The sequence below is a fragment of the Tamandua tetradactyla genome, chromosome 7 (assembly GCF_023851605.1).
Source record: "Tamandua tetradactyla isolate mTamTet1 chromosome 7, mTamTet1.pri, whole genome shotgun sequence".
NCBI lineage: Eukaryota > Metazoa > Chordata > Mammalia > Pilosa > Myrmecophagidae > Tamandua > Tamandua tetradactyla.
In genome coordinates this window covers 56,443,237-56,469,482 of record NC_135333.1, presented here as the reverse complement: position 1 = coordinate 56,469,482, position 26,246 = coordinate 56,443,237, and the positions used below count along the sequence as shown (strand labels likewise).

Below are 26,246 nucleotides of genomic sequence, written 5' to 3'. Positions count from 1 at the left end.
GAAAAAAAAACTTCCATAGTAAAAAACAAAAACAAAAGCAAACCACAAAAAACAAAAAAAACGCCTATCTGCAGAACTTGATTGTCACTAGGGTAAAATAGTGCATTTTTGGTGAAGTCGGGTACTTAAGACTACCTGGCTTGGTAGCAGGAGAAATTATGAGAGGCAGAAGTTAGCTCTTCCCCTTCCACCTTGGAAGCCTGTTACTGATCTGTGATACTTAAAAGGAAGTGATCAATGCAAATTACCACTCTCCAGAAGCTGTCTTTCTACTTAAGAACCAAGTAATCAATCATAAAAAACTAAAATGATTGAAAATGGAGAGGCTAGATCTGATAGGAGGAGCTACAGTGAGATAGTAACTACAATAAAAGAAGAAATCGAAGTTTCCTGAGCAGAAAGTTCCAAAGTTCGTAGGTTATTGTGAAAGGTCGCACACAACTTTGACAAGAATGGTTATGAAAAAGCCTATAAATGCTTTTACTGCATGGCCAAAAAACTCCAGAACAAAATAACCCTAATGTTAGCCCTAAAAATAATATTTAATGAACCTCAACACAAAGACATAAACACCACCATAGAATTTATTTTTACTTTATTAACAATGTGGCTTACAATTTATTCAAGTAAAAAGGGTTTTCTTTTCATTTAGAATAAAAATTAAAATATAACTCTGATATAGATTTTCATTTATTTACATGAAAACATATATACAGAATACAATCTTACAGCAAACTAATAACATGCCCTTTATCCTGCAAATTTCAAAAGTAAAGACACTAATTTTTCCCTTTTACGCACCAAAACGTACACAAGATATGAGTCAAATTTCAATACAACCTATTCAAACTGCAATGTAAAAGGGCTTTTGACATTCGCAACTAGGGGAAGTTTATACTTCTAGATACCATGCTAGCTCTCCTTTTGAACAACCAATGAGCTAACTATTTTTCCTGCTATTTAAAATATCTGTCTTAAAATTTCCACTGGAAGATGATTTTCAGAACATGATTGTCCTAGAATATTAACTATTTCTCCAATGCATCTCTTCTTCCCACATGAAGCACTGTTCCGCCTTGGTTAAAAGACATGATTCACTCTCTGATGCTAAATCATAACCATTTTGCACAAAACCATTATGACGGAAAGACTATACAGTTCAGGAAATCGCTGGAGTTATCATTTATCATTTAAACGAGAGAAATTTAACCCAAACCCCAAGGCAGCACCACATCTCAGCATTTACAACATTTAGATAAACTGAATCAAACATAGCACAATTTGATTTTATCGTGTCATTTTTTTGGATATCTGTTGTTAACCAATTCTAGTGATAAAAGCTATGCAAATTAACCAACTTTAAAACTTCAATCAAGTATAAGAGAGTAAAGTAATTTTCAGAAAACTTCCCTTTGCTATTTAATTATTGCACCAAAGAGACATAGGGAGTATTTATCTTTCTCCAATGATTTCTTCTTTAAAGTCTACAGATAACTGTAATTCTCTATTTTACCCTTCAAATAATTTTACACTTGATCACAGCTTTCTAAAGACAGAACAGAGTTAAGTGGAACCCAGATTCAACACCTTAGTGAAGCCACTCCAACGCTCGAACAACAACAAAAGATTTTAACAGTACTATTCTTTTGTTTTAGTTCTATATACAGAAATAAATATAAGCTGGTGTTCTACTAAATAAGTATGGAAACCCCTAGAACTTCCAAAACTAAGGGAATGACAGCTCTCAGAAAGGGATACTTGGTGTAAGATAAAAGACAAATCCCAGAACTTGCCTAATACAACACACAAAATTCTATGAGAGAAATCAAGAAACTGAGACCAGTCTTCAAAAGGCTGACTGAAATCAACCTGCTGGAGATTGGAGTAAGGGTCAGAGGTGGCAGGGTTAGGTATGAATCATTATAATTTACTGAGGAAGGAGTCAAAGTGGACACAAGAAATAATCTTTCAGATATGATGAAATAAGGTAAAACAACTGAATAGTGGCACAGCTCGGATACCGTGTCAATCAAACTTTAACCAAATGAACTTGGTTTAAAAACTGACAGATGAGTTCTCCATGCTATGGAACTCTGTGGTGGAAGAAACTGATTTTTGTTTCATTTTGTTTTGTGTTTCTTTTGAAAGCAATGAATTTTTTCTGTAATTCCAGTACTACTCTGTTCTCTCAGGCGTTTCTGTTTATGTTTTCTGCATCACAGAATATTTTTACAACACAGTACACAACTGTAATCAAGAAGTCAGGGGCTGAAACGAACTCCTTTAGGTTTAGGGAGGGATTGAGAGACAGTCATTAAGGGAAGGTGGCATTTCTGCTTCCCAAGTTTACACACACTGTACAGGCTGCAAAGTGTCCACTCAGCCAGGAGAAAGAAAACTGCACTTCTCGGCCAGTTCTTAGAGGTAATGAGTATTCTGATTACACAGGACCCAGGGGCCTAGAGGAGAGGAGTTTGGTCCCAAATTAAAAGAGACAGAGAAGAAATGGTAACATCCAGGAACAGCATGGTGGGGTACCGCTTGTTGGACTATTTAGACCAAGAAACTGTTGGTCCAGGGGCTGCAGTGATATTGGGCTATATATGTAAAATAATTTTTCTATCCTATGAGACAAGAACACAACCCAGCAAAATGTTCCTCGAAGTTCAGCTGGGTTGGTCTTCTAAGACAAAGGCAGTGGGAAGCGAATCCTTCAGAAATGAATGCAAATTTCAGATTCTGTTCTAACAGGCATGTTGCTGATGTGATGAAGTGTGCCCGCGATCCTGGAGCTGCCCAAGGGCTCCAAGGGCAGGAGGACACTGCCAACACGCAGAGGAGAAGTATCTTCTTGATCCTAAAAAATTTCTTGGCTCTTGGAAGGGCTGGGGAGAGCACAGAGAGAACCACCATCATGGCGCCTCAGAAGCAGGTGGGCTGCCTCGCCCTCTTCGCCGGGTACATGCAAGGCTGAAGGTGAAGTGCCCGGTATCACTCAGGAAGAAGCTAAGGTAAACAATTCAGGTTTGCAGGATAAGGGAGTCTTGGGCATTGGCCCCACCTACATGGGAGCCCTTGGCCCTTGGGGTGGAAGTCACACTCTCAGTTCGTCTACCTTCTCCGACGTTGCCTCTCCTCCTCCATGCCATGACTTGAAAGGGCACAAGAAGGCAACACGTGCTTGGCAATTCCCATGCCCCATGGTAGTCAATGCTTTCCGTCATCCCTGTTTCAAATGCAACAGAAATAGCTCAGCCTGAAAAGGTCACAGTGAAGGCTCATCAAGGAGGGAGCATATGAAAAATGCCAAAGATCTTGAAATGGATATGTTTTCCCATCATCTGACAGCATTTAACTCCACGAGGCTGAGCATTTAAGGCAAAAAGCATGTGGCTTAGAAGGCAGAGGTGGGAAACTGAGAAGGAGGCCCAGACTTTAGCTTAGAAGAGGGAATGTGACTGCAAATTAACCCTGAATCACAATGCCCATTTCCTTCCTCAAAATGGTGCCTGCTAACACCAGAGACAGCTCTTTCCATTGGAGGTCGCAGGGGCAGATTCAGATTCTCTGCCAAAGTTCAGAACTTGGCTGTAGAAATTTGCTACAGGGGAGACTAAGACATCTCAACCACAAAATATCTGCCCTCTATTTTCATCTGTAACAGTTACAGAATAGTAAGAAAGGTTAGCATCAGTAAGCAAAGTTTTCAGGGTTTGACAGATTTTAGCACTGCCATAAACAGAATGCAGCTGTCCATTCGGAAGTATCTGGGCCTGAATGAATATACTGAACTACTTATACCAATACCCAGATGAAGTGCGTGGTATCAAAGAGCAGCCGCTTCTCAGAGCCATGGAGCTGCCTGCAAATGGCTTAACTGACTAAAGGAGCAATGCTCGAGAAATTTCATAAGCCAACCTCAAAGCCGGAGAGAGCTTCAGGAATTACAGAGCCAAAGCTGTGGTAGCATACTTCTTTGTTTTCTTTCTTTTCCTCATTTTGGCCAATCTGGATGGCAGTGGGGGGGAGCAGGTGTGTGCTCAGAGCCACACTCGCACGTGTTCAAACCTGTCATTTTACAGGAATGGAGTCCCCAAGAACACTAAAAACGACCCAAAGTCATGGCGGCTGTCATAGGAAAAGGCAGGACAGGGCCGAGGCTCACTCACTGTGCCCAGTGCTAGTCACACTGCATCCCGCCAGGACTGTGGCCTCATCACCCCTTGTATAGTGGCCTGCCAAAGCTGAAATGCACAAACATGGAGCACAGGGGGTCCTCTGTGGTGACCACATGCCACAGTCAAGCAGGTGAAGCTCATTTATGAAAAGCTTTCCTCAGTCTCTTCATATTCTTGCTCTCTGAAACTCAGCTTTACCTTCAACATACAATTCAACATTCCCCAGGAGACCAGAGATGTCTTTCTATGATCTGGCGACAATTAAAATGTGCGAGAGAGAGAGCAGAGGTTCTATAAAAGACTATGAACAGAACTTGTCTCTACAGGCTTTCTAGATCTTAATGGCTCAAGAAAAACTGTCTCACTATGATGAGTCGCCGACCTGCCTTCCCTCTCCTTCCCTCCTAAAAGGCACTGCTGCAGAGGACGCAGGGCTAGCCCACCTCTTCATGACTATGTCCTGAAATATCCCCTGCAGCTGCGTTTGAGAGATGAGTTACCACCAAGATCAAATTGCAGTGATGGCTCAGGTCACTGAGCCTCAGTCGCATGTGCGACAATCTGAAAGAAGCATCTATAAATGTGCCTGAGAATGGTTACAGCAGAAACTACCAGCAAGGCATCCTCTACGGACCCGTCCACCAAGACACCAACTCTGCCTCGGTTTTCAAAGGAATGTGGACCTTGTTCGAAGGAAGCTGCCTGGTTGGGGACGGTTGTGAGGCAAGATGTGGATAAACATATAAGGTCTTCCATGCCGAGGCAGGATCTGACACAGAACTTGAAACTGTCCGGAAGGTTCTGCTGTGGTACTTAGGTGTACTAGAAGAAGATGGAAAGAGCAAACAGGCTGGTATAGAGAGGAGGACTTGGTCTTCTTGCTTTTTGGTGATAGTGTACCATTTCACATATTCTAGAAATAATTAAGTTATGATCCTGAACGCCTTCACAAAGCACTGCATGGCTCTAAGGGGCCGGCATCTGAGAATGAGTCAGTTGGCATACTGGGCATAGAAAGCCACCTTAACTCTCTCGATCTGATGGCACAGCTTGATAGCGGGTCCCAGTTTCAACTCCATACACTCCTGCACCGTGGGAAGAGTCAGCAGTAGCAGCGCCTGCCCATCAATGTCCTGTGGAAAATAAAACCAGGTTAGAGAAGAGGCGGGGTGCACCAAGAGAAACTGCTTTTATCCTAGTGGGCTGGCACCTGCTCCACCCACCGCTGGAAAGCACTGCCAGAGATAGCAACGTGCTGGGTGGTGGTCTAATCCTTCTGCTAATAATATCTTTTTGCTAACTTGACCTTGGCTGCTCCGGAATTCACATGCCTACCTGATGGGTAGATAGCACAGGACCAGGTAGCAGTTCCAAGAATTCTTTCTCAAGCTCATTGCCTTTGAGGCAAGGGCTGATATTACTGAGAGACAGGTCCCCAGGTCCTGTCCCTCCTATGCTTTGATGAGAGCGGTGACTTAATTTGAACACTACAAAAGGGTTCTCTAATAAGCAAAAAGAACCTTCCAAAGCAACCTGCCAAAACCTTGATATTTCACCATCAAGACAGGAGAGAAAATGCTAAAATCATCTATAACAACTACAGATCCTACTTCTCCATAGAGGAAAACACTTACATTGGATACACACACGTGCGCGCATAAGCTCCTACATGCAAACACACGCCTCACTCAAAATAAGGTGCTAGTTGCATACAGGCCTGTTTCCCTGTTTCTCTTACACAACCCTTCTGTATCTACACAATGAAGATATTCATTTCAAAAAGATTTTAAAATCGAATTTGTTGCAAGAAGAAAGACTCCCCCTAAAGCTTTGAGATCATTCCATTGGACATCTCCAAGTCTCACCAGCTTGCTTCCCATATAATCTGCTTTATTCATGCAGATACCAAAATGTAGCTTGGGTGGATTGCCAAGTTTAACTGCAATCCTTCCTCCTATATACCAGGATGGCCTTCTGGCTCAAAGAGATTGTAGGCCCAAGGTAGTGAAAAAGGTCAGTGGTAGAGGGAGAGTAGGAACTAAACTCAGCATATCAGAAGGTCTGCCACTGGGACATATATTATGCCAAGGGCTCTATTAAGCCATGAAAGTTCAAGATGCATGCAGCTGCCCATGGAGATGTGTCCCAGACATCACCCAGCAGTGATGTTATACAGGTATGAAATTTTCTTAAACTAATGAATGGTTTCTTTAGCTGTATGAAAAAACATCTAAAGCAGAAAAACAAACTAAAACCCAAAATATGAATGAATGGTATTTATGCACAGGAAGATGTGTTAACATTCTCTAATAAGTCAAAGAGGAATAAAAATTAAGCATTAACTTAAGAAGGATCAATACAAGTGTAATTTATTATATTTAAGTTACAGAGGAGCACTAAGGATTATATATGTAACTAGAAGTCATTTGTCAATCAAGACTCAAATTTGATCTATCAGACCTTAAAATAAACAGATCAACCTTGCATACAAACTGAATATAGAGGATAAACTGATAAAACTGCCAATGAGATTGTCCTGTTATATTTATCTTGGTTTTTTCTTTCTTCTATAATGCAATTATATTTTATTTTACATTCTTTTCAGATGCTAGCTATAAGATTGATTGTCATAAGGGGGAATTGGAGGTACCAAAATGTGAAGTGATTTTGCTTAAGGTCAGGGAGAAAACAATGATACTACCTGGCCTGGAACCTGTTAGCTGGCTCCAGTTTCAGAGCCAAATCCATATATATTACAGCAAAAGTGTATCAAGAGGGGACAGGCCTAGTCTTCTAAGTATCATGGGTCTCAAAAAATACATTGTAAAAGTAGGATGTGAGCTGACGTCATAAAACTAGGTTTGTGTGGCCTAGACATTACATTCAATGAATAAAACAGAACAGGAAAGAAGAGACCTGAAACTTATTTTGGGAGATAGAAATTCATGTTCAGAAAAGTTAGCTCATCCACCTAAGATCATGTAGCTAGAGATAGCACTGGAACTCGAGTTATAGTTTCCTATTATTAAACCTGGAGAAGGAGTAGGGATGTAGATGAATTCCTAATACCTACCCTTAGTTGCAAAGGCTATCATAGACAAACAGATTCAATTACAACTGAAAATCAACTCTAAAGCATTTACAGAAGCCTTTCTCTATACACAATTTTAGTGAAGGCTGGTGATAAATGCATGTACCACCTTTCAGTGCAGGAGGCCACTCATTTATCTGCTCAACAAGCATTACTGCACATCTAATGAGTTATAGTAATGCTGACAGCCTCTGGGGATGTCACATCAAACAAAACAAAGATTCCCTTATGTGCCCGTTTGAAGCTATTATGTACCCCAGAAAAGCCATGTCCTTTAATCTTCATTCAGTATTGCTGGGTAGAATCTTTTTTTTATTGCTTCCATAAAGATGAGATGGGTCTTCACCCATTCAAGGTGGGGTTGCTTACTGGAGTCCTGTAAAAGGGAACCATTTTGGAAAAAGCTTAGGAGTCACCAGAGCCAACATAGTCCACACAGCCAGAGATCATTGGTGATGAAGAAGGAAAATGCCCTGGTGGAGCATCAACAAACAAGAAACTGGGCCACCACATGCCTTTCCAACCGACAGAGGTGTTCTGGACCTGTTGGCCTTTCTTGAATCAACGTATCTTTCCTTGGATGCCTTAGTCTGGACATTTTCATGACCTCGGAACTGTAAACCTGCAACTTAATAAATTCCCCTTTTTAAAAGCCATTCCATTTCAGGTATATTGCAACCCAACAGCGTACAAACTAGAACACCTCCTGTGCCAGTTTGAAAGGATGTATGTACCCTAGAAAAGCCATGTTTCAATCCTAATCCCATTTTGTAAAGGCAACCATTTCTTCTAATCCCTATTCAGCACTGTATGTTTGAAACTGTAATTAGATCATCTCCTTGGAGATGTGACTCAATCAAGAGTGGATGTTAAACTGGATTAGGTAGAGAAGTGTCTCCACCCATTTGGGTGGGTATTGATTAGTTTACTGGAGTCCTGTAAAAGAAGAAACATTTTGGAGAAAGAAGAGAGATTCAGAGAGAACAGAGAAAGCCACAACAGAGAATGCCACAGAACCACGAACCAGAGTCGACCAGCCAACGACTTTTGGAGATAAAGAAGGAAAATGCCTTCCAGGGAGCCAGACAGGAAGATAGCAAATGATGCCATGTTTGCCTTGTGTCCTTCCAGCTGAGAGAGAAACCCTGAACTTCATTGGGCTTCTTGAATCAAGGTTATCTTCCCATGGATGCCTTATATTGGACATTTCTATAGACTTGCTTTAATTGTGACATTTCCATGACCTAAAAACTGTTAACCTGCAACTTATTAAATTCCCCCTTTTTAAAAGCCATTCCATTCTGGCAGCTAGCAAACTAGAACAGAGATTACCAGAGATTGGGGTGCTGCTGTGGTTTGCAAATACCAAACACGCTGGAAAGGCTTTTTAAATGGATAAGGGGAAGATTTTGGAGGAGTCATGTGAAGCTTTATAGAGAAGGCTTAGAAAGCTTTGAAGGACTATTGGTAGAAATGTGGACTCTAAAGGTATTCTGACCAGGCTCTAGGCAGAAAAGAAGCATGTATAATTGCAGACTGACAGGAAAGTGATCCTTGATTTAAAGTGGCAGATAACCTGGCAAAGCTGACTAGTGGCTTTGGCTGGAAGGCAGAGTTTAAAGCCATGAACTTAGATATTTAGCAGAAGAGACCTCCAAATTAAATATGGAAAGTGCAACCTGGTTTCTTCTCACAGCTTATAGTAAAATTTGGTAGGAAAGAGATAAGCTGAGAACTGAACTGCTGGGTACAAAGAAACCAGAAATTGAAGTTCTGGAAAATTCTGGGCTTCCAGGAAGGAAGATCGCAGAGAATTGCCACATGAGGATTTGGCCAAATGCGGGACCAGCCAGCCATTTTAGAGAAAGCCAGGATCAGACATGGAATTATCCAGGAAGGATTTGTGAAAATTCCTTATGTCCGATGGGCATGATCCAAGGCTACTGCATAGAAAGTCAACAAGAGTGCTGCGGGATCTGTATAAAGAAAACCAGTGCCAGTCGGGACTGAGAGGGACAGAGAGGGGACACATTGGAGGGAAAATAACTTCAGAGGCAAAGCCATGGAGGCTGAGGTCTGAAATCAAGACGCCTCAGGCCAGGAGAGCAGACCCACCCAAGCACGTGGAGAGGGTGAGTTTGCCCCGGAGGAAGCGGGTGGGCCTTCCACTTCGTGGCAGTGGAAGAGTCGGCTTGCCTCAGGTCTTGGAGAGGGTGCAGCACACTCCCTGGGGGACTGGGAGAGCCTGGCTGCCACCACATGGAGGGACTGAGCATGTGCCCCAGAGATGGCAGTCCCGATGCATGGAGAGAATGGAGCCAAGAAAAAGGTGGTCTCCCCAGTGTGCCCCAAGGTTGCAATCAGAGAAAGACAGGCCGAAAGGGCGGGACTGCCACTTTCAAAAGCCCAGAAGATAAATGAGTCTCAGATCTTGAAATCTAATGGACTTTTCCCTGTGGGTTTTCAAAACTGTATGGGCCCCGGTGACCCCTGTGTTCCTCTCTCCCGATGGAAATGGTTATATATATCCTATGATTGTCTTCCTTTGTATGTTGGCAACATACCACTTGTTTTTGAGTTTTCACGGGTCCAGAGTCAGAGGAGAACTTTGCTTTAGGACAGACCATGCCTGTAACTAACCTTGAGATTCTGCACTGGTTTTAACCTTGTATTTTAATGTTACTGAAATGGTTTAAGGTTCTCTGATATTGTTATGGAATGAATGTATTTTGTATACAGGGAAAACATCTTTTTTAGGGTCCAGAGGGTGGAATGTGCTGGTTTGAAAGGATGTATGTACCCTAGAAAAGCCATGTTTTAATCCTAATCCCATATTGTAAAGGCAGCCATTTTTCTTCTAATCCCTATTTAGTAGTGTATGCTTGAAACTGTAAACAGATCATCTCACTGGAGATGTGACTCAATCAAGAGTGGTTGTTAAACTGGATGAGGTGGAGATGTGTCTCCATCCATTCTAGATGGGTCTTGATTAGTTTATTCAAGTCCTATAAAAGAGGAAACATTTTGGAGAAAAAAGAGAGATTCAGAGAGAACAGAGAAGAACGACAGAAAAGAAAGCCACAACCGAGAATGCCACAGAAACACAAAGCAGAGAGTTCACCAGCCAGGCAAGCTTTGGAGATGAAGAAGGAAAACGCCTTCCAGGGAGCAGGAGAGGAAGCTAGCAGATGATGCTATGTTCACATGTGCCCTTCCAGCTGAGAGAGAAACTTGAACTTCACTGGCCTTTTTGAATCAAGGTATCTTTCCTTGGATGCCTTAGATTGGACATTTCTATAGATTTGCTTTAATTGGGATGTTTCCACAGCCTAAAAATTGTTCAATTCCCCTTTTAAAAGCCATTTCTTTTCTGATACATTGCATCTAGCAAACTAGAACACTTCTCAAGAGAGTCTCGGACTCTGAAGGGAAGCAGAGGAGTACACAGACAATTAGGGAGCTAGTGTGAGCATAGGACCATGGCCAGGGAGCTGTGGATCAAAGAGGTAGGACCAAGCCTACCTTACAGGAGGCAAGGAAGGCTTCAGATGTTAGGTGATGTCTAAACTGAGACCGAAGGAATAGCTGGAAACATTAAGGTGAAGATGGATTTAGAGAACATAAGCAGTTTATTGGAGCATGGAGTTTAAGGAAAGTGGGGAGATAGTAAAGGAAAGATGGGCCTTGACAACCAGGTTCAGGAATTTGGTCCTTATTCTGGAGTATGTAATGAGAAATCGTAATAGGACGTTAGGTAGGGAGTGTGACATTATCATATGTGTACTTCTGAAAGCTAGCATTGGTCACAATGTATAAGAATGAATTGGGAGGCAGGCAGGATAGGGAAGGCAAGATTTATGAGGAGGTAATAAAGTTGAGATACTTGAGAGAAATCAATGGTGAAAACTGGAATACTATCTGTGGGATTCATAAAAGGCACCATAAATTGGGTAAACCAACTACAAACTGGGAGAAAAAAAAATTGCAACATGTATAACTGACAAAGGATTGCAGTAGTATCCGGAATATATAAAGAACTCCTAGAAATCAATAACAAAAAGACAAACTGTAAAACACAGGCAAAAAACATGCCCTGTAGTGCAGACTCTGTGGAAGAGAAGCTGAATGTAACAATAGTGTTGATAGGGCTTTAAAGGTTGCCAACTCCTTCTGTGCAGCCCAAGTGTTTATCCTGTGGGATGCTACAGTGCTTTAAGTCAACCAGGAAGGCACTGGGGTTTCCATACACTGACAGTGTGACTCACTTTGATAACCTATTCCTCCAACCCAAATCACAAGGCTGCTGAGATAAATGCACTCCATCCTGGGATCTAGAAGAACGGTGTCCTCACTCCTCCAGCGACTGGGACTGTCAAATTCTAGGCATGCTTACAGGCTGAAGGATGACTATGTGGACACATGGGATGTGTCTGCCGGTGTCTGGTATTGGTCAGCACACAACACACACTCAAATAGTCCCTGGATGAGCAGATGCATAAAATATGCCTGGTTAAAATACAGTAGGTCTGCAGACTAAGTGCTCCAACTGCCTAGTTATTTTACAAACTGGGAGAAGAGACTCAGAGAATTTGGGCTCTTTCCAGGGACACATCCTCCCCACTATCATTTGGAAAGATGATGGCGTTTTGATGTGTGTCATGCTTGACCATCTGCCATGGACTCCACACCCCTGCACTCATGCCCACCCTTCCAACCTCCAGCCCATCACCTGCTCCAGGACCACAGCTCCAATCCCACTTTGTTCACCATCCCACAAAGACTTCCCCTCACTCAGGCTTTGCTAAGCTGAAAAAGGCTTCCCTGGCCTTAGCATTATCTTCTAAAGCCTGATTCTCTGACTTCTCTGCTTGGAATGCTATCCTCCCTTGTGCTGGTTTGAAAGGATTTATGTACCATAGAGAAGCCGTGTTTTAATTCTAATTAATCTTGCGGAAACAACTGTTTCTTCCAATCTCTCTTCAGCACTATAGGTTGGAAATTTGATTAGATTATCTCCACGGAGATTTGAGTCGCCCAATTATGAGAATTAACTTTTGAACAGAGGGAGACGTGACTTCACCCATTTCATGTGGGTCTTGATTAGTTTACTGGAATCCTTTAATTTTGGAGAGTCCCTTTTTAGAATAATGAGAGCCAGAGTTCGCATAGTCAGAGACCTTGGAGATGAAGAAGGAATACACCCTTGGAGAGCTTAATGAAATAAGAAGCCTGGAGAAATAGTAAGGAGACGTTGCCACATTCGCCATGTGCCTTTCCAGTTGAGAGTGAAACCCTGAACATCATCGATTTTCTTGAACCAAGGTATCTTTCCCTGATGCCTTAGATTGGACATTGTTATAGACTTGCTTTAACTGGGACATTTTCTCAGCCTTAGAACTGTTAACTAGCAACTTATCAAATTACTTTTTTAAAAAAATCATTCCATTTCTGGTACATTGCATTCTGGCAGCTAGCAAACTAGAACACTCCCTTCACTGATTCACCATTTTAATTATTTATATGCTGCTGCCAGTTGTCCACATGTAAGCATTTGCATTCAGAATTTGTGGGCCATCTTATCTTCCTTGTATTCAGGCACCTTTTAGCAAAGTGCCCCCCACACAGAGATATCTGCAAATTCTTGTTGAAATGAAGAGAGGGCTTAAGCACAAAAGGCTGCAGGAAAACCAGGGCCTTTGCAATTATCACTCCTTGCTAGTGATAGCTGAAGAAAGGGAATCATCAGGAGGTCCTGTCCTCCTATTCCCCCCCACCCCAGCACCTAGCTCACTGCAGGCGCATAAACAAATGCTCAAATAATGGTTGACAGACTGAAGAACAAGAATAAGGAATGGATGGGACATGTGGAGGCAGTATTTAAGGCAAAGATTAACACGAGCTGGGGCATCAGTGAGTCTCCTCATATTTTACAGGACTGGGCTTTCCAGCATGGAGAACCTTACTCTACTACACTGTATGTATTTGGAACTTCTATTTCAGAAACTGAGGATAAGAATTATAAAAAGGGTTAGACTCAAGGGGTATTAGGATTTTTACAAAGGCAGAGATATTGCCAACAGAAGCCAGGTTGGCAATTTAAGAATGTGCTTTGACTAGAAAATTAAGAATGGCTTTATTTAAAGGGAATGAAAAAGCCCTCACAAGAAATTCCAAATGTCTGCTATACTCCATTAGTTATTATTTTTTAAGTTTTAATCCACAAAGGTGTGCAGGTTATATACAGGAACTATCAAACTTTTTTAGTTTGAGTTATATAGAATTATCTTGGCAAACAAATTGTGAGGTATATAATGACGTAAACTCTAGCTACTGAGATGTGCATTCCTTGAACTATGCTAGTCAAACTAATCCCACCTTTCGGTTTTGGTTACTTCAAAAGAAAAACCATGAGATCAGAAAACAGAAAATCATAAACCGATTCTATAAGCTTATATAAAAGATATCTGGAAGCTTTAACATAGAATGTTCCAAATAACTACATCCATTCACTTTTTAAATACTCAACTATTTTCTCAATAATGGAGGCATATTTTTCCCCAGAAGAGAGAAAGTATGTACCTTGCATAGAAATACAAAGGTTTTTTTGAGGATAGGATACATATTCATGTTTCTGTTGTCCTACAAACCAGCCATGGAATAAAGAAACCATAGAGAGTCCCCGTTCAGGGTTAGAAATAGCAGCTCAGATGTATTTTTTCAATTATTCTGAATCACAAGTAGATTTGGGAAGGAAATGTGGGGACAGGAGGAGAAGCAAGTCTAAGTTCAACATCATTCCATCCCTCGCACCCTCACTGAACTCAGGAGAAAGCTCAGAGCAAAGGATAAAGGTTTTCCGATTATTTCTTGGACATCCCACCTGGTAAAAGTCCCACCAGAGCTCGATGGGGTAGTGGAAGCTGGGGCAGTGGAGGAGGCTATATAGTGGCATCCTTAGGCTCCATAGAAAAGGAACTGGAAGGGCCTCTAGGGGCAGGATCCGTGGCCCACATCTTCGAACTTCTCTTCAAGAGCTGGCCTATGCGTGTCCTGAGGCCTTGCCCCATCCCTCACAGCAGCCCTTGTATATGTGGGACTAATAAAACTGAGAAGAAAACAAGAACTGAAATGTGTCTGCACAGAAGTTCCTATTTTCAGGAAGATGGAGCATACAGGTAGGAAAGCGGGACAAGGCTAAACTTCCTGAGTAGTTACAGAGACCCTTCACCCCACTTTTTATCTGGGAAGAATTAGCCAACCCCGAGACGTGGTGGTTGAGGTGGGAAGTGGTGGGAATGTGGTTTGACAGTATTTGAGTCATCCAAGAGAACATGGTGGCCCCCTCCGGGTTCTCAGCTCATTTTCCATCTTCCCTAAACAAGATAAAAGAAATATTTTGAGAAGAAAACGATGCCAAGGAAAGAATGATACCTCTGATTTCCAGGCACCAAGGTTTCATGTCACCTCCTGTAAGGCACTAGATGTGGCAACATGACTCTTGGACTGTGACTGTGGTGTGGATCAATGATACCAACCAGTGGTGGAGCCACAGGCCTAAGCCCCAATTCTTCTGGCTGCAGCCAGTTATGAGACTATATCCATTCCATGTTCTCATGACAGGGTAGGGGGAGAAGGGGGAACGAAAGCCACACTGGGCAGACAGAATGCTGCAAGAAGTCAGGGAAGTCTATCTTACATCTCTCATTGGGAGCCTCTGCTTTAGTTTGAAAAAAGAAATTAACTTTTGTTATCAAGGATTATGTAGACAACACACCAGACTTCGAAGTTGCTTTAATTTTTAGAAGCATGCGCTGATCTAATTCACAATTACTTGCAAATTCCTTGTTACACTAAAACAAGGATTCTCACAAGTGGACTACCCATTTTTAAGTAATGAAATATGATAAAATACACACCATTAAAGTTATACTTTGGAGCAAAATTAAATTGACTTTGATCTAGAGTTCAGTTGAAGATTTGGCAATTTCTTAATGGCAGTATTGAGGTCTGTAGACATAGAAAGACCAGGGACAAATCTAAATCTGAACTAAACCCGTAAACTATCTTGAAGTGTTTTATTAAAATAAATCACTAATTTGGGTGGTTTCCTCATTCTCTAGCTTTGATTCTTAAAAGGTGAATGAACAGGCAATATTTATTTCAACTTTTGTGTTTTTCTACTTACAGATTGTATGGTGTTTACTGCATAATCTGCATGTTTTCAGCACAAAATGACAGAGCATAGATTTTTAAGCAGCTGGCATAACTTGTATATATACATATATCTTGCTAATGGAAAGTTCTGAATTTTTGCAAATGCTTCTGGTGATTATGACAGTCTCTGAATTTATAACATCCAGAGGAGTGAGTGCACGTAGCTATTATCATTCCATACACTGTGATTTCTACACCATACTGGTGAATAAAAAAGCCTCTGAGTACCAGAAGTTCATCTAGAATTTCCTATTAACACCTGGAGGGACCCACTGGAGCCCCCATGACAATCAGAGCCTTGGCATTTGGGTTAAGAGACGGTAGACCAGATTAGCAGAAATTAGTAATTGAAGGTCTGATTGCACAGAAAAGGATTCAAGTGCCCCCTCACTTCAGACACCCAGCGGGCAACAGCCTTTTATTGTGACAGGGAGAACTACCTAATGTGAGATTTAAAATGAAATATGAACAAGACTGGTATCAATTAAAGCCTACCTATTTTTCTCTCCTATAAAAGAAATAAGTAAGTATGTAGAACCAGGCTTTTAACTGATGTCTGGAGGAAGAGCTTGCCCACTGCTCGATTCTAGAGGTGATAATGTACTTGGAGTGTTTCATTACATAGAGTCGTAACGTGGGAAGGCATAAAACTTTCTGAGATCATGTTATAAGCTGGGTGTGGGAGCACAGACAAGGAAGACTTGGTGTATGCAGTATTTCAGTCTTTTTCTCAAATCAGCTTTGTTTTTATTTTCTTTAGCTTTGTTTTTACTTTCTTCCTTATTACTGACAATTCTGTCTGACGTATTGATAGATGAGCTTATTAAGCTTTCACAGAGGAAATGGTCTGAACCCCTGTACCTGACTCGGAACCCTAGAGGGAGAAGCTCTATCCTTTCTTCTGTGATAACAGCCCAACCGATAAATGTTGTTACAGCTAAAACCAGACCTCTGAGTGTAAAAACAAGACAAGACTTCAGACTGGTATAGAAGACTGTGCTTCATATCTGCTTTTTTGGATATTCTGAGGTGCACAGTAGCTCAATCAATACATGCTGAATGGCTATATGAATGAACAGATAAACAATAGCATAATAAAATCTGTTTAATCAGCATTTGCCATGTATTTGAACATGGTACTTTTTTTTTTTATTGCCACTATAATAAATACCTGACTAGCAAATGCTGCATTTGGCAATTTTTAGTCAGGATATTGACCTACTGCTTTATATTTATTTTCAAGGTGGTGATGTAGCAAATCAACAATCCCCAAATCATATAAGTACTTGCACTTCTTATAATTCTCTTTTCACTTTGTGTTTTAATTGAAGGGACAACCTCAACACCCAGATTATGGGTGATAAAACAAACCTCAACAAAACTGAAAACAATTAAAATAATACCGAGTGTGTTCTCTGACCATAACAGACTCAAACTAGAAATCAATAACAGAAAGATAATGGAAAAATCTCCAAATATTTGGAAACTGAACCACACATTTCAGGATAACCCATGTGTCAAAGAGGAAGTCTCAAAAGAAAAAAAAAACACATTGAACTGAATGAACAGAAAACATGAGTTATAGAAAAATTGTACAACATAGCTAAGGCAGTGCTGAAAGGGAAATTTATAATATTAAATGCCTACACTGGGAGAGAGGGAAAGTCTCAAATCAATCACCTAAGTGTTTACTCAAGAACTTAGAAAAAGAAGCAAACAGAAGAAAGGAAATACCAAAGATAAGAGGAAAAATCAATTAAATTGAAATTAGAAAAATAGAGACAATCAATGAAACAGAGTTGGTTCTTCAAAAAGATCAATAAAACTGAGAAACCTTCACAAGATTATCAAAGAAAAAAGAGAGAAGATACAAATTAGCAATATCAAGAATGAAAGGGGGACTATCACAATAGACCTTACAGTCATCAAAAGAATATGGGAATATTACAAATAACTCTGCACACATAAATTTGGTGATTTAGATAAAATGGACCAATTTCTCAAAAAAACACAACCAACTACAGCTCATGCAATATAAAACAGATCATTAAAATAGCTGTATAGCTAATAAGGAAACTGAATTCACAAATTTAAAACTCCCCCAAAATAAATATGCAGGCTCAGATGGTTTCACTGGAGAATTCTACTCAACATTTAAAGAAATAATACCAATTCTAGACAATCTCTTTCAGAAAAAAAGAAGAGGTGGGAAAACTTCGCATTTAATTTCAATCAGTTTAGTCTTATCCTGATAATAAAACCAGACAAGGACAGTACAAAAAAACAAAAGAAAATGTGAACGACAGACCAATATCCCTTACGAGCAGAGATGCAAAGATTAGGAAAATATTACAAAACAGAATCCACCAATGTATAAAAAAAACTTTAGGCCATGATAAAGTGGGGTTTATTTCAGGGATACAAGGCTGGTTCAATATTTGAAAATGAATCAGTGTGATGTACCATATGAATAAGTTAAATAAGAAAAATATTGTATCATTACAACAAATTATGCAAAAACAGCATTTGAAACAATTCAACATCCATTCATGACAAAAGGTCTCATAAAAAAAGGAATATAGGCAGACCTCACATATACTGCAGGTTCAGTTCCAAATTACTGCAATAAAGCAAATATTGCAGTAAAGCAAGTCGCACAAATTGTTTGGTTTCCCAGTGCATATATAAGTTATGCTTACACTGTATCCCAGTGCATATATAAGTTATGCTTACACTATACTGTAGTCTGTTAAGTGTGTAAAAGCATTCTGCCTAAAATAACAATGTATATACCTTAACTTAAAAATGTACTATTGCTAAAAAGTGTTACCCATCATTTGAGTCTTCAGTGACTGTAATCTCTTTGCTGGAGGAGGGTGTTGCCTTAATGTTAATGACTGCTGACTGATCAGGGTGGTGGTTGCTGAAAGCTGGGTGGTTGTAGAATTTCTCAAAATAATACAAGAATGAAGTTGGTCACATTGATTAACTCTTTCTTTCATCCCTAAGAAGCACCTCCTCATTTGTTAAAGTTTTATCATGAGATTACAGCAACTCAGTCACATCAGTAGGCTCCATTTCTAATTCTAGTTCTCTTGCTATTTCTATGACATCTGCAGTTAATTCCTCTGTTGAAGTCGTGAACTCCTTAGAGTCATCCATAAGGGCTGGAATCAACTTCGTCCAAATTCCTATAAATGTTGATATTCTGGCCTCCCCTCATGAAACATGGATGTTCTTTATGGCATCTAAAACGGTGAATCCCTTCCAGAAGGTTTACAATCAATTGTGCTCAGATCCATCAGAGGAATTACTATCTATGGTAGCTACAGCTTTGCAAAATGTATTTCTTAAATAATAAGACTTGAAAGTTGAAATGACTCCTTGATCCACGGACTGCAGAATGGATGTTGTATTAGCAGGCATGAAGACAACATTCATCTCATACATCTCCACCAGAGCTCTTGGGTGACCAGGTACATTGTCAGTGAGCAGTTACATTGTGAAAGGAATCGTTTTTCTGAACAGTAGATCTCAACAGTAGGTTTAAAATGCTCATTAAACTTTGCTGTAAACAGATGTGCTGTTATCTTGGCCTTGCTGTTCTATTTATAGAGGCACAGGTAGAGTGGATTTAGCATAATTTTTAAGGGCTCTAGGATTTTCAGAATGGTAAATGAGGATTGGCTTCAACTTCAAGTCATCAGCTACATTAGCCCCTCACAAGAGAGTCAGCCTGACCTTTGAGGCTTTGAAGCTAGGCATTTGCATCTCCTCTCTAGCTATGACGGTTCTAAATGGCATCTTCTTCCAACAGAAGGCTGTTTTGTCTCCACTGAAAATCTGTTGTTTAGTGTAGCCACCACCTTCATCAATTATCTGAGCTAGATCTTCTGGCTATAACTTGCTGCAGCTTTTATATCAGCACTTGCTGCTTCACATTACACTTTTATGTTACAGAGATGGCTTCTTTCCTTAAACCTCATGAACCAACCTCTGCTAGCTTCAAATTTTTCTTCAGTTTTCTTACCTCTCAGAGCCTTCAAAGAAAGAGAGTCAGGGCCTTGCTCTGGTTAAGTCTTTGGCTTAAGGGAATGCTGTGGCTGGTTTGTTCTATTAGACCACTCAACCTTTCTCCATATCAGCAATAAGCTTGTTCCAGTTCACTAGCTGCCGGAATGCAATATACCAGAAATGGAATGGCTTTTTAAAAAGGGAATTTAACAAGTTGCTAGTTTACAGTTATAAGGCCAAGAAAATGTCCCAATTAAAGCAAGTCTATAAAAACGTCCAAATTAAGTCACCAACAAGGTTACCAAGAGAGGCCAATGAAGTTCAGGGTTTCTCTCTCAACTGGAAAGACACATGGCAAACATGGTGATGTCTGTTAGCTTTCTCTCCAGGCTTCTTGTTTCATGAAGCTCCCCCAGGGGCATTTTCCTTCTTTACCTCCAAAGGTCCCTGGCTGCTCCTGGGCTCTCTTTCTGGCTCTCATCATTCTCAAGCTTTTTCCAAAGTGCTTTCTCTTTTAAAGGATTCCAATAAACTAATCAAAACCCACCTGTAATGGGTGGAATCACATCTCCCTTGGCGTATAATTCAAGGTTAATACTCACAAATTGGGCATGTCACAGCTTTGTGGTGATAATCTAATCAAGTTTCCAGCCTGTATTATTGAATAGGGATTAAAACAAAAGGCTGCCTCCACAAATGGATCAGGATTAAAACATGGCTTTTCTAGGGTACATAATCCTTTCAAATCAGCACAAGGCTGTTTTACTTTCTTATCATGTGTGTCCTCACTGGACAATTTTAATTTCTTTTAATTTTAATTTCTTTCAAGAACTTTTCCTTTGCATTCACAACTTGGCTAAATATTTGGTGCAAGAGGTATATTTCTGGCCTACCATGGCTTTTGACATACCTTCCTCTCTAAGCTTAATCATTAGTAGATTTTGATTTAAAGTGAGAAATGTGTGACTCTTCCTTTCTGGAACACTTAGAGGCCAGTGTAGGGTTATTAACTGGCCTAATTTCAATACTGTTGTGTCTTGGTGCATTAAGGAGGTCCAAGGAGAGGGACAGTCAAGGAATGGCTGGTAAGTGGGGCAGGTGGAACACGAACATTTTTAGGTTCACTGGCTTACATGGGCATGGTTCATGGAGCCCAAACAATTATGATAGTAACATTAACGATTGCTGATCACAGATCACCATAACAGATATGATAATAATGGAAAAGTTTGAAATATTGTAAGAATTACCAAAATGTGACAGAGAGACACAAAATGCGCACATGCTGTAGGAGAAAATGGCAGGATACACTACTTGATATAGGGTTGCTACAAACTTTCAATTTCTTAAAAATGTAATGGCTGGTTGTTGCTCAGATGTGGACCCTCTCTCCAGCCAACACGACCAGCGGTCTCACCACCCTCCCCCTCTCTGCGTGGGACATGACTCCCAGGGGTGTGGACCTTCCTGGCAACGTGGGACAGAGATCCTGGAATGAGCTGAGACTCAGCATCAAGGGACTGAGAAAAACCCTAGAATGAGCTGAGAATTAACATCAAAGGATTGAGAGAAACTTCTCAACCAAAAGGGGGAAGAGTAAAATGAGACAAAGTGTCAATGGCTGAGAGATTCCAAACAGAGTCGAGAGGTTATACTGGAGGTTATTCTTACGCATTAAGTAGATATCACCTTGTTGTTCAAGATGTAGTGGAGAGGCTGGAGGGAACTGCCTGAAAATGTAGTGCTGTGTTCCAGTAGCCATGTTTTTTAATGATGATTGAACAATGATATAGCTTTCACAATGAGACTCTGTGAATGTGAAAACCTTATGTCTGATGCTCCTTTTAGCTACTATATCAACAGAAGAGTAGAACATAAGGAATAAAAATAAATAATAGGGGGAACAAATGTTAAAATAAATTCAGTTTGAAATGCTAGTGGTAAATGAAAGCGAGGGGTAAGGGGTATGGTATGTATAGTCTTTTTTTTCTCTATTATCATTTTATTTCTTTTTCTGTTGTCTTTTTATTTCTTTTTCTAAATTGATGCAAATGTACTAAGAAATGATGATATGCAACTATGTGATGATATTAAGAATTACTGAATGTATATGTAGAATAGAACGATATCTAAATGTTTTGTTAATTTTTTTAATTAATAAAAAAAGTAAAAAAAAAATGCAATGGCTGGGAGGTGCAATAAAGAGAAGGGCAATAAAACGAGGTATACTATAGCCCCAAACTGGAGAAAAACTAGATGTCCAGTTAAACAGACTGTGGTACATGTGTTCCATAGAAAACTCCTCAGCAATGAAAAGGAAGGAGTTATGGATACCTGCAACCACTTGGAAGGATCTCAGGGGGGAACTATGGTGAGTGAAAAATCCAATCCCAAAAGGATACATACTATAGATTTCAACTTATATAACATTCTTGATATGACAAAATGATAGAAGTAGAGAAGGGATTAGTGGCTGCCAGTAGTTAAGAGGGGTGGGTGTGAGAAGGAAGGGGTCTGTTTATAAAAGGACGACAAGAGGGACCTTTGCAGTGATGAAAATATTTTGTGTCTTGACTGTATCAATGTCAATATCCTGGTTGAGAAATGTTACTACAGTTTTGCAAGAAGTTACCACTGGATATAAGAGTGCATCTCTCTATCATTTCTTACAAATGCCTGTGATTCCACAATTATCCTTAAATAAAAGACTTTATTATCAAAGAAAAGCCATGGATGTACGGTATGACTTCATTTATATGACATTCTAGAAAAGACAAAATTACAGACATGGGAAACAAATGAGTAGGCACTGGGGTTGGGGGTGATAGGAAGGGTGGACTATAAAGGGCCATTTTGGGGCAAAAGAACTGCTCTGTTCCATTACTGCTGTATCTATTTCTCTGTATGTTTTCAAACCTATAGAATTGGACGTCACAAAGGGTGAAGTCTACTGTATGTAAATTAAAATATTTTAAAAATTTTGTTTCAAATGTAAAGTAAATATTATTGACACTGATGAGTTCACCAACCTCTCCTCCAGATGAATGAACTCTTCTAAGCATGACTCAGCAAATGCTAGTTCCCTGTCTGATGAGGGTGGTGAGTGAGTAAGCAATGAAAGGAAGGTGTGAGGAAGTAAACATAAAAATGAATGAAAGGCGAGGGCCACGGTGACTCAGCAGGCAGAGTTCTCACCTGCCATGCCGGAGACCTGGGTTCGATTCCCAGGTGCCTGCCCATGTTAAAAAAAAAAAAAAAAAAAAAAATGAAGGAAAGGAGGTGCGTTTGGTGATGGAGGAAAGGAAAAGCTTCAGAAGTGAGAAAAACATGGCAGTACTTTAACTACACAACTGGGGTTGGCAGGTGAATTTTAATATCCTTTCCATCTGAAAAATGCTGTGATTTTACTACTACTAAGGAAAGCATGTTCTGAAGGTTTTGCTGATATGAGAATATTAATTAAGGAAAACTTTGTACATTTTTTTTTTTAAATGGCTTCTAAATGAAAATTAGTCAGAGAGACACAGAAGCACCAAACCATGGTGTGAAGCTGTGCAGGGGAAGAACCAAGAATCTGTAGCAGAACCACCATACCTGTTCCTGAAATATTTTGGCCAAGGGGGCGCAGTCTGTCAGTTTAATGAACCTCACCACGTCAGTCACCGTCCACTCTAGTGGATTGCTCTCTAGAACAAGTCTTTCTTCTTCTTCCGGTTTCATTTCCTGCAGAGGGAAAAGAAGCAGGAGCTCACCCCACCACTCCTCGTCTACAGCCCACGGGAACTGAGCCAGACTTGCCCGGACCACGATCTCCCTCCTCCCTCGGGTCTCTCACTGGGCATCTGAACAAGCTGCAGAAACTTTCCATTTCTAGGGAACTTCTGAGTAACTTGTCAGGGTTGAGATAAGCCTTCAAGGTCTCGTGCACATTTCCAGGCAGAAAAAAGGCACAGGGATAGCAGTTCTTGAATCCTACATTTGGGAAATCTTGGCCTTGCCAATGAAGCATCTCTAATTAAAAGAGGTGAGAAGAGATGACAAGGGACTTATCTAGACGTATACAAAAGGGTGCCGGTCCCCTCTCCCCTGAATTTTTATGATGATGATATAGATTATTATTTTGGCCTATCATACATCATCTATGGGTCCAGTGGAATCCTGATACACTGATTAATATTTTAAAACATCACAGAGGTATTCTATAGGAAGGTAAGCAAAATATAAGGGTGGCCAAAGCAGATGCTGAGATGGAATTTTTGGAGACCCAGTGTACAAAGGGACCTGAGCATTCTCCGGGTACTAACTCCCTCAAGACTGATAGAAATCACTTGCTCTCTTAAAGCCTTCCAGAAAAAGAGATGCTATTATTTCCCCCAGAACTCCACTCTGAGGGCTTAATGACTTGCTCTGTCAAGGCTGAAATCACCAAGCCTTCTGCCCCTGAACTCAGGAACTCAGCTAGAGCAGCTGCTAGCATTTGGGGCATTTTAAACAAGTTTCCCCAAATCAAGGATCTGAATTCCAATGGGTTATCTTCTTAAAACTGAGATGCAAACTCTGGCCTCCCATGACCTGGTCGGTTCAGGGCTCGTGCCACCTGTACCTCTGCAGCCTCGGGTCTGGCCTGCGCGCTCTTCTCCTCCCCCGGGGCGTGAGAGGGCGCCACCGCCTTCCGGACCCTGCGCGGTCTCTCCACTGGGGGGCGTCGCTCGGGCTCCGTGCTGCTGCGCAGGGTGGCGGCCCTCCGGGGGCGGACGGTGGGCACCTCGGCGGAGGAGGTGTCCGTCTGGTCATCCCGGAGCTCCGAGCTGGTCTCCTCACTCCCCGTGTCATCTTCCAAGGCATCTGGGTCCTCCTCTTCACTTTCCTAGGAGAAGGGGAAGACATAGACGAGCTTGAGGGGAGACCCTTAGCCACTAAACCGGGTGGACTGAACCCCTCGGGCTTCCACCCCGTTCCGGCTTTCCTTCCCAAGGTGGCCCTGAGCACACCCCTTAGCGCCGTCTGTCCCAGGAGGCCTTTGAGGACCTCACATACCTCCAAGGTAGCACCTTCCTAGCTAAGGTGGCCAGATCCATTTTCTTTATGTTGCTATGCGCCGAGCTTCCAGCTTCAGCGCAGCCCTCCGTGGAAGGCGGTCTCACTGGCCAGCGGGGGCCAGCAATCAGCGGGGAATGGGGGAAGGTATGTTTTGAGTAGGACATACTTCTCCCGAGCCCGTGGTGAAGTCCACTGTGGAAGATCGTCGTTTCTTCTGCACAAAAATGGATTTCCGTCTTTTCCTGCGTCTGGCTGGCTTGGGGTGTCCGCTTTCCACGTTGTTTTCCCCAATGGGGGGCTTAATGATCTTCTTCCTCTTTCCATAATAGTAGGCTACAGTGAGGAAGATGATTAAAAACTTTTTTAAAGGCTACACACCCACCCACAGAGAGGTACATACATGGGTAGAAAGAGAGAATAGAAAGAGAGAGCGGGGAGAAAGGGAAAAAGAAAAGGAGACAGGGAGACCATTCTGTCTTGACATTTATTTATACCTCAGGAAGTAATTCTAAGAAAACAGTTTAACAGAGATAGAATATTTCTCCAATGCCCTCTAGTTTAGAAGGGAGACAGCAAAATGTGTCCATGGTGTTCATTGAATTTACTTTCTGCTCCATCCCTGCCCTAAATAGCGCATACAGTGGTGGCTATTATTTTCCACTGGAGTGCTCTAACTGTTCCCCAAGTCTGAATCTTGAAGAATAACCATCAAGAAGTGTCCTTGTCCCTTGTCACAACTTATTTTCCTCCCTCTTGATCTGGCTGAGTCAAACTAGTGACCTTAAAAATACAGGGCAAATTAATGAGCACCTCTTTTTCTCTCCAGGAGCATTCCTTATCTGTTACATAATTTATTCTCCTCTTATTCATTGGAGATGTTCACTAGTTCTGAATCTACAGCAGAAATACATTATTTACGTCAACACTTAGAGCATTAGTTAAACATGAATAAGCAATTTTCAAAAAGAATTTATTTTATAAATCAAGTACATAATCAATGAATGAAAACCACTACTAAGATTTTAGTATTCAACTATGATTATGATCAAGGCAAACTTACTCATTAACCAAAGGCTCACCAGGTCCCACTCCATAACCCCCTTATTTCCATAAAAGAGCAAAATATAGCAGAGGGGGCTTTATCTTCAGATGGAGTGAGACAAAAAGAAAAATCAAAATGAGTGGCCCCGAGCTTACACAGCCTTCCCACACCTTGCAGTGGAGTGTGGTTTCGATATATCCCTAAACTGCTGTGCCGTTATCTGCATTACATGGGTAAGTTACCTGACCTTTCTAGACCTTGATTTCCTTATATGTAAAATGAGACCATTGAGACTAACTAGCATAGGTTTCCTTCTGGATAACATCTTCTATTTCCTATACATCTTGCTTGAATTTGGCCAAACATAAAGACAACAGTTATAAAAACAGCCAAAAAAACACATAATAGCAGCCACATGACTCACAGAAAAAATGCACCTGCTGCAGATAGCAAATGCATGCTCTAATTAGCTTCCTGACAGAGGCTGGTTGTATGAGAACATGAAATATGGTCATCTCCAGTTCTACTGGATCCACGCCTTTGATGGGCACCTGCGAAGTACTGCTGAATGAATGCTGCTTCACCCAAAAATCCCAAGTAGCGTGCCAATTCTGGTTTTATTTTCAGAAGTAGGACTCTGGAATCCAGATCTGGGTTTACTGAATGC

At 41.1% G+C, this 26,246-nt stretch overlaps 1 protein-coding gene across 10 annotated transcripts in view; it reads right to left on the bottom strand.

Annotated features, from left to right (window-relative positions):
* Positions 1–587: 587 nt before the first annotated feature.
* SFMBT2 (Scm like with four mbt domains 2) overlaps positions 588–26,246 on the bottom strand; it is a 260,454-nt gene continuing 234,795 nt past the window's right edge. For all 10 annotated transcript variants that reach the window (XM_077169475.1, XM_077169466.1, XM_077169470.1 and 7 more), the window contains 4 exons: positions 24,704–24,870; positions 24,101–24,364; positions 23,092–23,220; positions 588–5,311 (listed from right to left, as the gene is read on the bottom strand). In XM_077169475.1, coding sequence (XP_077025590.1) covers positions 5,171–5,311; positions 23,092–23,220; positions 24,101–24,364; positions 24,704–24,870 — 701 coding nt within the window. In that variant the 3' untranslated portion in view covers positions 588–5,170. The remainder of the gene's footprint in view (positions 5,312–23,091; positions 23,221–24,100; positions 24,365–24,703; positions 24,871–26,246) is intronic.